Consider the following 11,165-nt stretch of genomic DNA (forward strand, 5'->3'; position numbering starts at 1 on the left):
TTTGTCGGTTTGTCGGTTGGCGTCGGTTGAAACAAAAACATGTCGCGGCGGCGTCCGATGGGACGACCGCCCAGAGGCATGCTAGGAGGCGTTCACACACGCATGTCACCCCGAACGTTTGTGTGTGAAGACGTTTGTTTGGACCCGCCTCCTTCGCACGCCGCCTCACCTGACTTCCTGTCGTCCCATCTGAGGGGTGGTGACCCGGGTCAGGGGTCAAAGGTAAGAGGGGACGCGGTGAGAACCTGCTTGAGGGAATCGATCGCCACCTTTCCTGCAGACTGCAGACGCCACATGACAGTCAATAACATCTTTGTGGCGCTCATTGGCTCCTCCCTCTCCCTCATGGCGCTCCCCTGAGCCTTTTGCTCCCATGATGCAACACTCTCAGCAGTCAGCTGGGGTCACGGCGGCTGATGGATTTCCCTGAGAAATTTTTGGCGTGATGAAACGATTGGCTCAGAGGGAACTTCCTGTGCCAGCTCCTCCCCCTCCTCTTCCTCACTTCTGTGGCGTTCAAATAAAATCTGACATTCGGGCGTCGCTCCCAAAGTCGGGGCGATGGATGACATCACAAGGAGCTACAACCAATCAGACGTGATCAGAGTAGATGCTCATCAATTTATCAACGAGCTGCAAAACTGATCAGTTTGTTAGCTTAGCATGAAGCATGGGGGGCGGGGCCTGCTAGCATAGAGTAATCTCTTTACGGGGTGGAGCGTCCGGCGGCGCTCTATCGGAGGGCGATCCTTCAGACGGACGCTCCGTTAGCGGCGCCATCAATCACCAATCAGTCCGTCTTATTGATCAGGACGCCGCTGCCAGCTGGCAGGGGGGGGTGATGGATTGGCCGACAGAGAGAGCGCCATAAATAACGGGACGTCTCAGCGGCGTGGTGAGCCCCGCCCACCTGGGGGAGACATTAACAGTCACATCTGATGCAGGTTTTATGATCAGCGACGCCGTTAGCGTTATTTATTTACTCCATCTATGGGGGGGCGGGGGTAGCATGACGACGTTAGCGCCGCTGTAAACTCATCACCGTCTCTTTAAGAGAGTCTGAAAACACGACCTTCAGGCGGCGACGAACACAAGATTAAAACTCATGAAGGAAGACTCCGCCCATCCTCTGCTAATGCTAAGCTAATTCTAACGCTACAACCATCTATTTCCACGACCGTCAGGCTTCGTTGATTCTGAGGGATGACAAGGAAACAGACTCCGCCCAATGTCCACCTGGCCCGCGCTAATGCTAAGCTAATCAGCTAATGCTAATGCTACGACGCTAATGCGTTACAAAACTCTTCAACTTCCTCCGGAGCTCATCTCACAAACAGCTTTTGGCATTTTGAATCTTGTACTAATTTTATCGTGTGGTTTCCATGGAAACGTGTCGTTTGAGCAGTGGGGGGTCGGGGGGGCGTTGGTTTAACCACAACTTATTTCTCAACATAAATCAAGCGGGCGGAGTTAACTGCCGTTCGCTGTACCTTTAAGGATCTACAGTTTGTGACGCGCCTGATGAAGGTTAATCATCTTCATCGTTCATGTTGGGGGGGTCGGGGGGGGGCACACGAGCGGGGGGGGCGTGTCGCGGCGCTCTGACTGCTCCTCTGTCTCCTCCTCTTCCTGTTGGACGGAGAAACGACAGACGAGCGGAATGTCAAGCAGGGCGATCGAGAACACTGACGACTCTCTCTCCCCCCCCGCCTCTCGTCCCCCCCCCCTCCCTTTCTCTGCCCCCCCCTTCTCCATCCTTCATCCTCTGCTTTAACATTCAGGCTACACCCTCCTCATCGCGCCGGGACTCACACCTCCCACCACGCCGTCCAGATGCCAGAACGCGGCGCAGCTGCTGGAATGCCCCCCCCTTTACCCCACCTACCCCCTCAGCTCATCAATCACCCCCCCACCCTTGTTCTTCTTCTACACCTCCACCTCATGTTTGCGTCCCGCCAGGTACCACCGTCCGGGTCAAAGGTCACAGCGTGTACAAACACACGGGTGTTGACTCAAGGTGGAAGCAGCAGCGTGCCCCCCCCACCTCACCCCCCCCCAGACCCCCCCCAGAGGACGAGCGAGGGATCGCCTTCCTCTCTCGCTCCTCGTCTTTCCTCTCCTCCGCCCCGAGGAGGAAGGATTACGTCTCGTCTTACAGGAGGTGAGGAGGAGGAGATGCTTCCTCCCCAGCTCCTCTTACCCCGGGGGGGGGGGTATGTGGTATGTGGGGTGGGGGGGGGGGCAGTTGATTCAAGTGAACATCTAAATTTCCTCTAAGCAAAGACGTGAAACTGAAGGTGAATTAATCCCAAATTATCCAAAATTATTCCCAAACGCCATAAAAGTTCTTGATAAATTAAAGGAAAGTCGTTGAGACGCCATCGGCTTCCAGGTGCATCATGGGAACGCCTGGACGTCCCAGACGGACGGAGACGACGCTTAAGAACCGGGTCAGCTGACTCAACCCGCCTGGGAGCAGCAGGTGCGGGTTTCCAAACACACCTCAATGATGCTTACAGGTCAGCACGCCACGCCGCGCTCCGATGATGTCACAGCCGCCGTTCAATCCCCGCCCCTCCCCCGGGGCGCCCTGCCTCTAATTGAAGCGCTCCAGAGAGACGTCCTTTTTTTGCTGACTTACAGTTTTTATCGTCCCGTCGGATGAGGTTTCATCCGTCCGGAGTGAAACTGCAAAACCGGCGTTTTGGGTTTCTTTTCGGGGTCGGATCTGATTTCCTGTCAGCTGACCGTCAGTCCGTCCGACCGTCCGTCCGACCGCAGGCGGTTGGAGGAGGTGAGGACGGACAAAATGACGAATGAAAGACGAGACGGACGGTCAGGAAGTGTAAAACGAGTCGGCGCGTCTTTTTTCCGCTCGTCGGATGACTTCTCCCCATCGCCGTGCAGCGTCAGCATTTTCCCAGCATGCCGAGGGGGTCGGCGAGCGAGCGCTCCGTCCGGCGGCTTCCATCTCTCACTTAATGACGGACGACGAAGAAGGAGGCGATGGTGGGAGGCGGAGTCAGCGGCAGCCAGGCAACGGGCCGTTAGCGTGTTAGCTGCTCTTGCGTCAGGAAGGTACAGCGGTATCCATGGCAACCAAGAGAACACATGTTGCGACGCACACATCACCAAAAGAATGCGTACAATTTAAGCTAGAGAAGTTAGCTTAGCTTATCCTTACATGATACATTGGTAAAGAAGATAACATATTCTGAGGATGCTAACAGCTAATGCTAATGCTAAACATGGTAGAACATGTTTTCTGTGACAAAAAGTGTTACACTACAAACTGCTGTCATGCTAACCGCTGTAACATGAAGCAACATGAAATGCTAACGTCATAATGCACATCATTAGCATCTGTCTAGCATTGCAGCGTGACCACATAACCTTATTGATTCAGGGTTTAATCCTAATCCAATTTAATCTAATGCCATGCTAGTGGCTTTTGTCATCCTGATGCTAACATTAGCATGTAAATGTGCACTTAGTCACAATTATAATAAAGTTTTTAAATCGATACGTCACTAGTACAAAAAAAAATCCACTATGTACCAAAGATAGAACACACAATGTTTAGTACGCAACAAACAGAAAATGCTAATGCTACCAAGCTAAAGACTGAAAGCTACAAAATGAATTTCATATTTCTATTTTCTTAATACAGTTTGGAAACATTTAAAAAACACTTCCCCCAAAGATTCAACAAACTTCTAGCACATTAGCCAAGCAGCTAGCTGTCGTGACTCCACTTCCTGTCTGGACAGGAAACTGAGTGGCTTCAGTAGAACTGGTCCAAGTCCAGATCAATCAAACCAGAAAATCATCTCTTTCATACTTCAGTGATTCACACACACACACACACACACACACATACACAAATAAACACACACACACACACACACACACACACACACACACAGATCTTGTTACCCGTCCATCAAACACCAATGATCTCCCTACATGACTCACGTTAAACACGTACAGCCGGTCCGGTAGGCCCCTCCCCTCGATGACATCACTGGCGTGTGCGTCACATAATAAGTCAAAACCTAGTTAATTCAACTAATTCATAGTTCTATCACGCTAACATTCAGCTGTTGGATGTTGGATGAAAAACCCCGCAATGAGCTGGCGCCTTGTCCGGGGTGTAGCCTGCCTCTACTCTGATGGATGTTTGTTATAAAGATAAACGTCCGACCGGCCCTGAACGCAGCGCTGACACAACAGAGACCGACTTCCTGTCAGACCGGTCGGGTGAAACTGGTGTGTGTCACACACACACACACACAGACACACACAGACAAACAAAACACTCACACACACACACACAGACACACACACACACACACACACACAGACACAGACACACACACACACACACACACACACACACACACACACACAGACACACACACACACACACACACACACACACACACACACACACACACACACAGACACACACACACACACACACACACACACAGACACACACAGACAAACAAAACACTCACACACACACACACACACACACACACACATACACACACACACACACACAGACACACATACACACACACACACACAGACTTTGAGCCACCACCACTAATTATATATAAACGTGTTTTCTGTGACAAATAGAGAGTATAAAAGAGAAATTCTGAATAATTCAAACCACAAAAAATTAACATAAATATTTAAAAATATAAACTTTAAAAAAACAAATGAATAAATAAATGGAAAAATGATCCATAGCACAAAATGTACAACTTAAAGTAAATTAGAAAATATGAAGGAAAAAAGGAAACAAACTGAAACAAATTAATAATTCAGTTATAAAATCGTGTTTTAAATTTCTTCTTCTTTTACTTTATTATTCGTCACTTCCTGTTTCCACGTCTCATTTCTGACATCTGTCCAATCAGCTTTCAGCGTGACGCGTAGGACTGATGAGGCTCCGCCCAGTTGGATGCTTTTCTAGAGAAAGCGGTTTGAGGGGGCGGGGTCTAATTCCGGGTATAAGCACCTCTGATAGCTGAGTGGCTAATTTGTTGCACCACTGATCCGCGTTCAAAAGAAACACTCTGATGATGTCATCATCCGGACCGAGCCCCGCCCGTCGGATGGGCGTCGTCAACCCGGTCGGATGACAGCCAGGAAAACGAGTCGGATGAGATTTATTCTGGATTTAGGGGAAGAAGACGGACGTCAGACAAATCTGTCGGATACCGGTTTGGAGTTCAAACAAACGTCTGGCTGGCGAATCACCATCCGACAGACGCACGGCGATGATGTCACTTCCTGTTCAAGTTTAAACTACAACAAAAGCAACCAACAGGAAGTGGGCGGGAACAGACGACATGAAAGGGTTAAAGCGTTCTGTTTGGCGTCGCTCCGACCTTGACCTCTGCTCCCTGACTAGCTGTGGATACAAAGGTGACTCCGCCCCCGAGAGGAGAGGGGGAGGAGCTTCAGCACATTTCACACTTCCTGTGATCGATACCAGACCGGCGTTTGGCAGTTGGTCTTGGCGGCGGCGGCGGCGCTCCGTTTACCCACAGATTGATCAAACATCCCGGATTGGGAACGCCAGGATTAACAGATTAACGGATGAGGGAACAAACGGCGTTCCGGCGGCGGCGCCGCTCAGACGGTTTTGTCACTTCCTGTCTTCACACGTTTCGCTCCACGTCCCGTCAGCCGACCGTCTGCGCCGGAACGCCTCAGCTGTGATGGCAGGATGTCGCCCGGACCGCTGCCACCCCCCCGCTCCACCCCCCCGCCCCCCCGTGTGCGATAAGAGTTCATTTATTTCCTGTTTGTTTGTTTGTTTGTTTGTTTGTAAATATGCTTTTCATGTTCTGATTTCCTGCTGAAACTCGTCTGGAAACGACGACGGAACGTCGGAGCTCTTTGATTGGTCCGTTAAACGGTGTTGCGTTCCCTGTCTCTCCACGTGACCCTCGACCCCGCCTGTCTGCTGCCTGACGACCTTTGACCTCCTGCCGCTGACAGGAATCCGTCACCGGCATCCGACCAGCGAGACGGAATCCGACCTCTGACCCTGTCGCCCTCCATCGCCTCATTAGAGCGTGTGTGTGTGTGTGTGTGTGTGTGTGTGTGTGTGAGTGTGTGTGTGTGATCACACAATGCAGCTAAAAACACCACGCATACAGGAGGGGTCAAAGGTCACAGCAGGCTGTTGATGTCTCCTTCTACAGGCTTCGTTAACGCCCGGATCCGCCCCCCCAATCTGGATCCGCCCCCCCAATCTGGATCCGACTCCCCAATCTGGATCCACCAATCCCAATCTGAATCTGACTCCCTACATGCTAAGTTAGCATGTACCAGTTAGCGGCTAAATGAAAGAAGAAGACTCTTTTCTATCCAATCAGAGGACGCCATCGACGCCTAGCAACAAGGATGGGAAAATTAAAATATCAAACTGTTTACTTGTTTACCTGTTGACCCTTCATAGGTCCCACCCCCCCGGACTGAACTACGAGCCGCTATTGCTAGCAGATGCTCATTAGCTGGTTAGCTCGTTAGCGTTGCGCCGCTGGTTGTAATTTATTTACGATGAGCAGATACTTCACGTCTGCGTTTCTCCTGCTTGATTAACTCTGAATGAAGTTGCAGAGACTCGCGCTAACGCAGCGACGCAACAATTAGGCTAATTAATTCATCCGTGGGTTCAAGTTTCACTTCCATTAGCTTAAAGTGGATAATTAACGGGCAGATTAGCGGCCACCTCACACCCGTTTAGGTGCAGCACTCAGGAATTAGACGCCTCCCTTCGTGTGTACCGACCCGGGTTAATTAATGTTTGTTTGGGGAACGGCCTCATCAACAAGCCCCGCCCACTTCCTCCCACAGCAGCACGAATTGGTTGATGGAAAATACCCATGATGCTTCACAGATAACCCCTCCCTTCTTAAATGGACCCACCCCCATGAAAACACACCCAGATTGAACAGGAAGTGATAAAACGCGCCTGACAGACGAGACGCCTGATGCTGAGCTTAAAGGCGCCGCTTTGCTCAGGTGTGTGTGTGTGTGTGTGCGTGTGTGTGTGTGTGTGACAGGTACTCAGCCCGTTACCCAGCATGCTGTGGGGTCAGTGAGGTCAGAGGTCGTGGGTGTGAACTTCCTGTCCATTAGCAGCAGAGGCTAAAACGAGACCCTCATCAATCACCCCACACCTGGTCGCCGCAGGCAACGGTAACTATGTGATAACCAGGAACACGTGCAGCAGCCAAACACAGGGGGCGACCTTTGACCCCCCAGAGGGAGAGTTCACTTCAACCTAAAAACCAGTGGGGGTGGGTCAGGGGAGGGTAATGACATCATTCATTCATCAACCAATCAGAGGAGGAGATGTGTGTGTGTGTGTGTGTGTGTGTGTGTGTGTGTGTGTGTGTGTGTGTGTGTGTGTGTGTGTGTGTGTAACCCAGAAACGCGGTCCAGTGGATGTCCTGGTTTCCATGTTAACTCAGTTGTCTCAGATCAAACTGTCGCTTTAAGAGTTGATTGATTGATTGATTGATTGATTGATTGGTTGGTTGGTTGATTGATTTGCTCATATTGGGGACAGGAAGTGGGCGTGGCTCCACCCTCCTGCCGGCTTTGGCTCATATTAAATCTTTTAATAATAGACGGGTTTAAATATGCAGAAGCTGCTGAAAGGCATCATGGGAGATGTAGGCGGCCCGCTCCAGCTGCTGAACATCGTCTGAGGCTTTAGACGAGGCGACACCATCTGTCGCCGAACACGCCGTGACCTACTTCCTGTCATGTGACAGCGTCAACCGGGACACGAGTCCCAGCATCCATCTGTCCACCGGGCGGCGCCGGGCGGCGCCACACGAACACAGAGAACCGCTAAGACCTCTGGGAACAGGGGGCGGGGCCTGTGATTATTCTGGTGCAGGAAACGACTTCTGTTATTAGTCTGATTAGAAACCAGAACCTCACTCACACACACACACGCACACGCACACGCACACACACACACACACACGCACACGCACACGCACACACACACACACACACACACAGACACACACACACACACAGCTCATCTCTTCAGACACTGCAAAGAAACAATGGACAGGAAACAGGAAGTGTGATGATGTCACGGGACAGAAAAGCCCCGCCCCCTATCAGACTCCCACTGTGGACCAATCGAAGGTGGCGTTTGCTCCATCTGACCAATCGATTGATGACGTTTCCAGAAGATTCCTCAGAGAGGCAGGGGGCGGGGCTGCAAGTAAGATACGCCCCTGGGCGGGGCCAATCAGCACTCAGAAACTAAAATACACGCGTCTTTACTTTTCTTCTGGTTCAGTTGAATCAGCTGTTCACGCTGGGCTCTGATTGGTCAGCATGGCCTCTGACCCCAGCATCCCACAATCCACTGCACCGACACTCGGGTCGCCCAGGCTGTGGTCATGTGACCATATGTGTTAGAGGTCATTTTAATAGAAAGGTCAGAGGTCAGAGCAGGACGCCAACCAGCTGACACCTTTACATTCCATCAGCGTGGCAACGTCATGCCTCAGCGCCGGCCTGGGGTCAGAGGTCAGAAGTCACAGCAAACACTTCTGGGGGCCAGAGGGTGAGGAGAGGGAGTGGGCGTTGCCCCGGAGATCATCTGACCAGCTAACGGCTAACTTATTGATTAGCTAGCTTAGCTCCTCATTGATCCTGATGGGAAAATTATTGGAAAATCAATAAAATTATGTTTCCTCATAAAAGAAAATAGAGAAAACTGAAATACAGATATGATGAAGATGAGGGTGAGGATGAGGATGAAAGTGAGGATGAGGATGAGGATGATGATTAGGCCCCCTCCTACTGCTCCATAGGACATGACCACGACTCACAGCTTCACTATGGAGGTCCAGAGGTCAGAGGTCATGGTTCAGGTGTCTCTCAGGTGTTTACAGTTTCAGTGGAGTAACTGATGATAAAGAGGCGACGCCCACACCTCCAACGGCGACGCCCCCCGCTGAGCGGTGACGGCGTCTAAGTGTTTCTCTGAGGCGTTCAGGGACCGTCTGTCTCTTTCAGCTGTCAGAGTCAAGACTGAATGATGGACGATGATTGGCTCTGGCTGCACACACACACACACACACACACACACACACACACACACACACACACACACACACACACACACTGCTGTTCTCTTTTCCTGCAGACATTCACACCTCATTCTACAAGTTCCATGTGGCGTCTCTCTTCCAGGCCGACACACACGCTAAAGTCAAGCTAGTCAATCTCAGCCGCGACGCGAACAGCGCTAAACCTAACGCCACTTAGCAGTTCTCTAAAGCGGCACTGGTGCCAAAGCTAATCGCTACGCTAAAATACACACACACACACACACACACACACGTGAGGGAGTGTGTGAATGTTGTGTCAAGGAATACATGGAAGTAATGTTCACGCTTAGTTTAGCCACGCCCATCTCCACACTAACCAATCAAATCTCGTAAACGTGCGCTAGCCAACGCATCTGTCTCAATAGTGTTCACAAGTGGAATGAAAAGATGACGGTGTTCCCGTGGTAACCACGAGAAAAATAAACAAATCATCGAAAGGGAAATGAACACTGGGCCACGGATGATGTCATCAACAAACCCTAAGCCCCTCCCACTACAGAGTTTGTTTACAGTGAAATTCGACACCAACAGATGTTTTCACTACAATGATGTTCAAACATAGCAACAATCAGGATCAATAAATATAAACATAATTGAAATATAAAGATAATATAAATATAACTGTAATTAAAACATAATATAAATATGTTATAAAATAAATAGAAATGTACATATAATAAAATATAAATATAATAAAAATAAAAATATAATAGAAATATCTATATATAAATTTAATAAAATTATAAATATAACTATAATAAAAGTATAATTTAATTATAACAGAAATATAAAAATAATAGAAGTAGAAATATAACAGAAACATAAATAGAAATATAATATAAATGTGTCTCCTTCAGAGCAGCTTTGTCTCAGTTTTTTGTTTTTGTTTTTATTTATCTGATGTTTAATTGGTCTACAATCAATATCAATACAGATTATTATTGTTGGATTAATTGATCAATATATTATATTACTAGAACATCTCCAACAGCTTCATCTCCTCAGAAACTTCTGGCCTCCCAAAACCATGGTAGGCTATTAGCTATTAGCATAGATGCTTTACAAACATATCTGCTCAATGCTAACACCAAAGACAACTAGCTAGCCTTAGCAGTCTGCTAATGTGAACTAAATATAGCTAGGTCTCTCTCTAACAGCAACACAACTTCATAGTTCAGCAGCAAAAATGCTAATGCTAACCAGAAAAGTCACCAACTAGCTAAAAGCTGAGCTAACGTGCTAACAGGATAACAAACATTGAAACCAACATGCGACCGAACAAACAGTTAGCTACTACTAGCCAACTTCCCATGACCTAAACAGCTCACTGGCTAACTAAACACAGCATGCTAAAACAGCAACCACTATGCTAACAATCCATCCATCTTCCTTACGAAATACAACTCATAGCTAACCACACAGCATGCTAACTCCTCTCCTGCTAACTAATCAACAAGCTAACCTACTAGCTCATCAACACAGTTACTGTGCAGCTCATGGATAGCTAATGAGGTAACAATACTAGCAGCTAGCCAAATCAGCTACTAAATGATCAGGTCGGTTGTTAGCATGCTAACACCTACAGCACTAACATGTAAACAGCATTTACTCACCGCTAGCAGAAGCATCAGGGCCTCCTCAGTGCTGCTTGTCAGGACAGCTAACTGGCTAATGTGCTGTTAGCATGGAGTCCATAATGTTGTTGTTGTTCATCCCAGACCAGCAAACAAACAAAAAGTTTGTTTTATTGTTTGTCATTATTGTTCACTCGTCTGTGAGGATCTAAAAGCTCAAACTGCTAATGAATGCCTCAGAAGACACTTCTGATCAAGTGAAAATGATCTGCTTCCTGTTTGGTTGAAGGACAGCTCTGATTGGCCAGCTTGACCAGGAAGTGCTAGAGCATTTCTGCCAATGAAAGCTGCCTGTCGAAAAATAAATCTGTGGTTAAAATAAAAAATGGCTGTGTTTATGAAGTTTGTTGTTTTTTAA

General features: G+C 48.6%; 1 protein-coding gene across 1 annotated transcript in view; it reads right to left on the minus strand.

The window, feature by feature from the left end:
* The window catches only part of LOC137602552 (protocadherin-9-like), a 72,486-nt gene extending 61,603 nt beyond the window's left edge, over nt 1-10,883 (minus strand). The window contains exon 1 of the mRNA XM_068325393.1: nt 10,787-10,883. Within this exon, the coding sequence (XP_068181494.1) occupies nt 10,787-10,801 (15 nt within the window). The 5' untranslated portion in view covers nt 10,802-10,883. The remainder of the gene's footprint in view (nt 1-10,786) is intronic.
* Between the last annotated feature and the right edge of the window lie 282 nt (nt 10,884-11,165).

Source organism: Antennarius striatus, chromosome 10, assembly GCF_040054535.1.
Source record: "Antennarius striatus isolate MH-2024 chromosome 10, ASM4005453v1, whole genome shotgun sequence".
Taxonomy (NCBI): Eukaryota; Metazoa; Chordata; class Actinopteri; order Lophiiformes; family Antennariidae; genus Antennarius; species Antennarius striatus.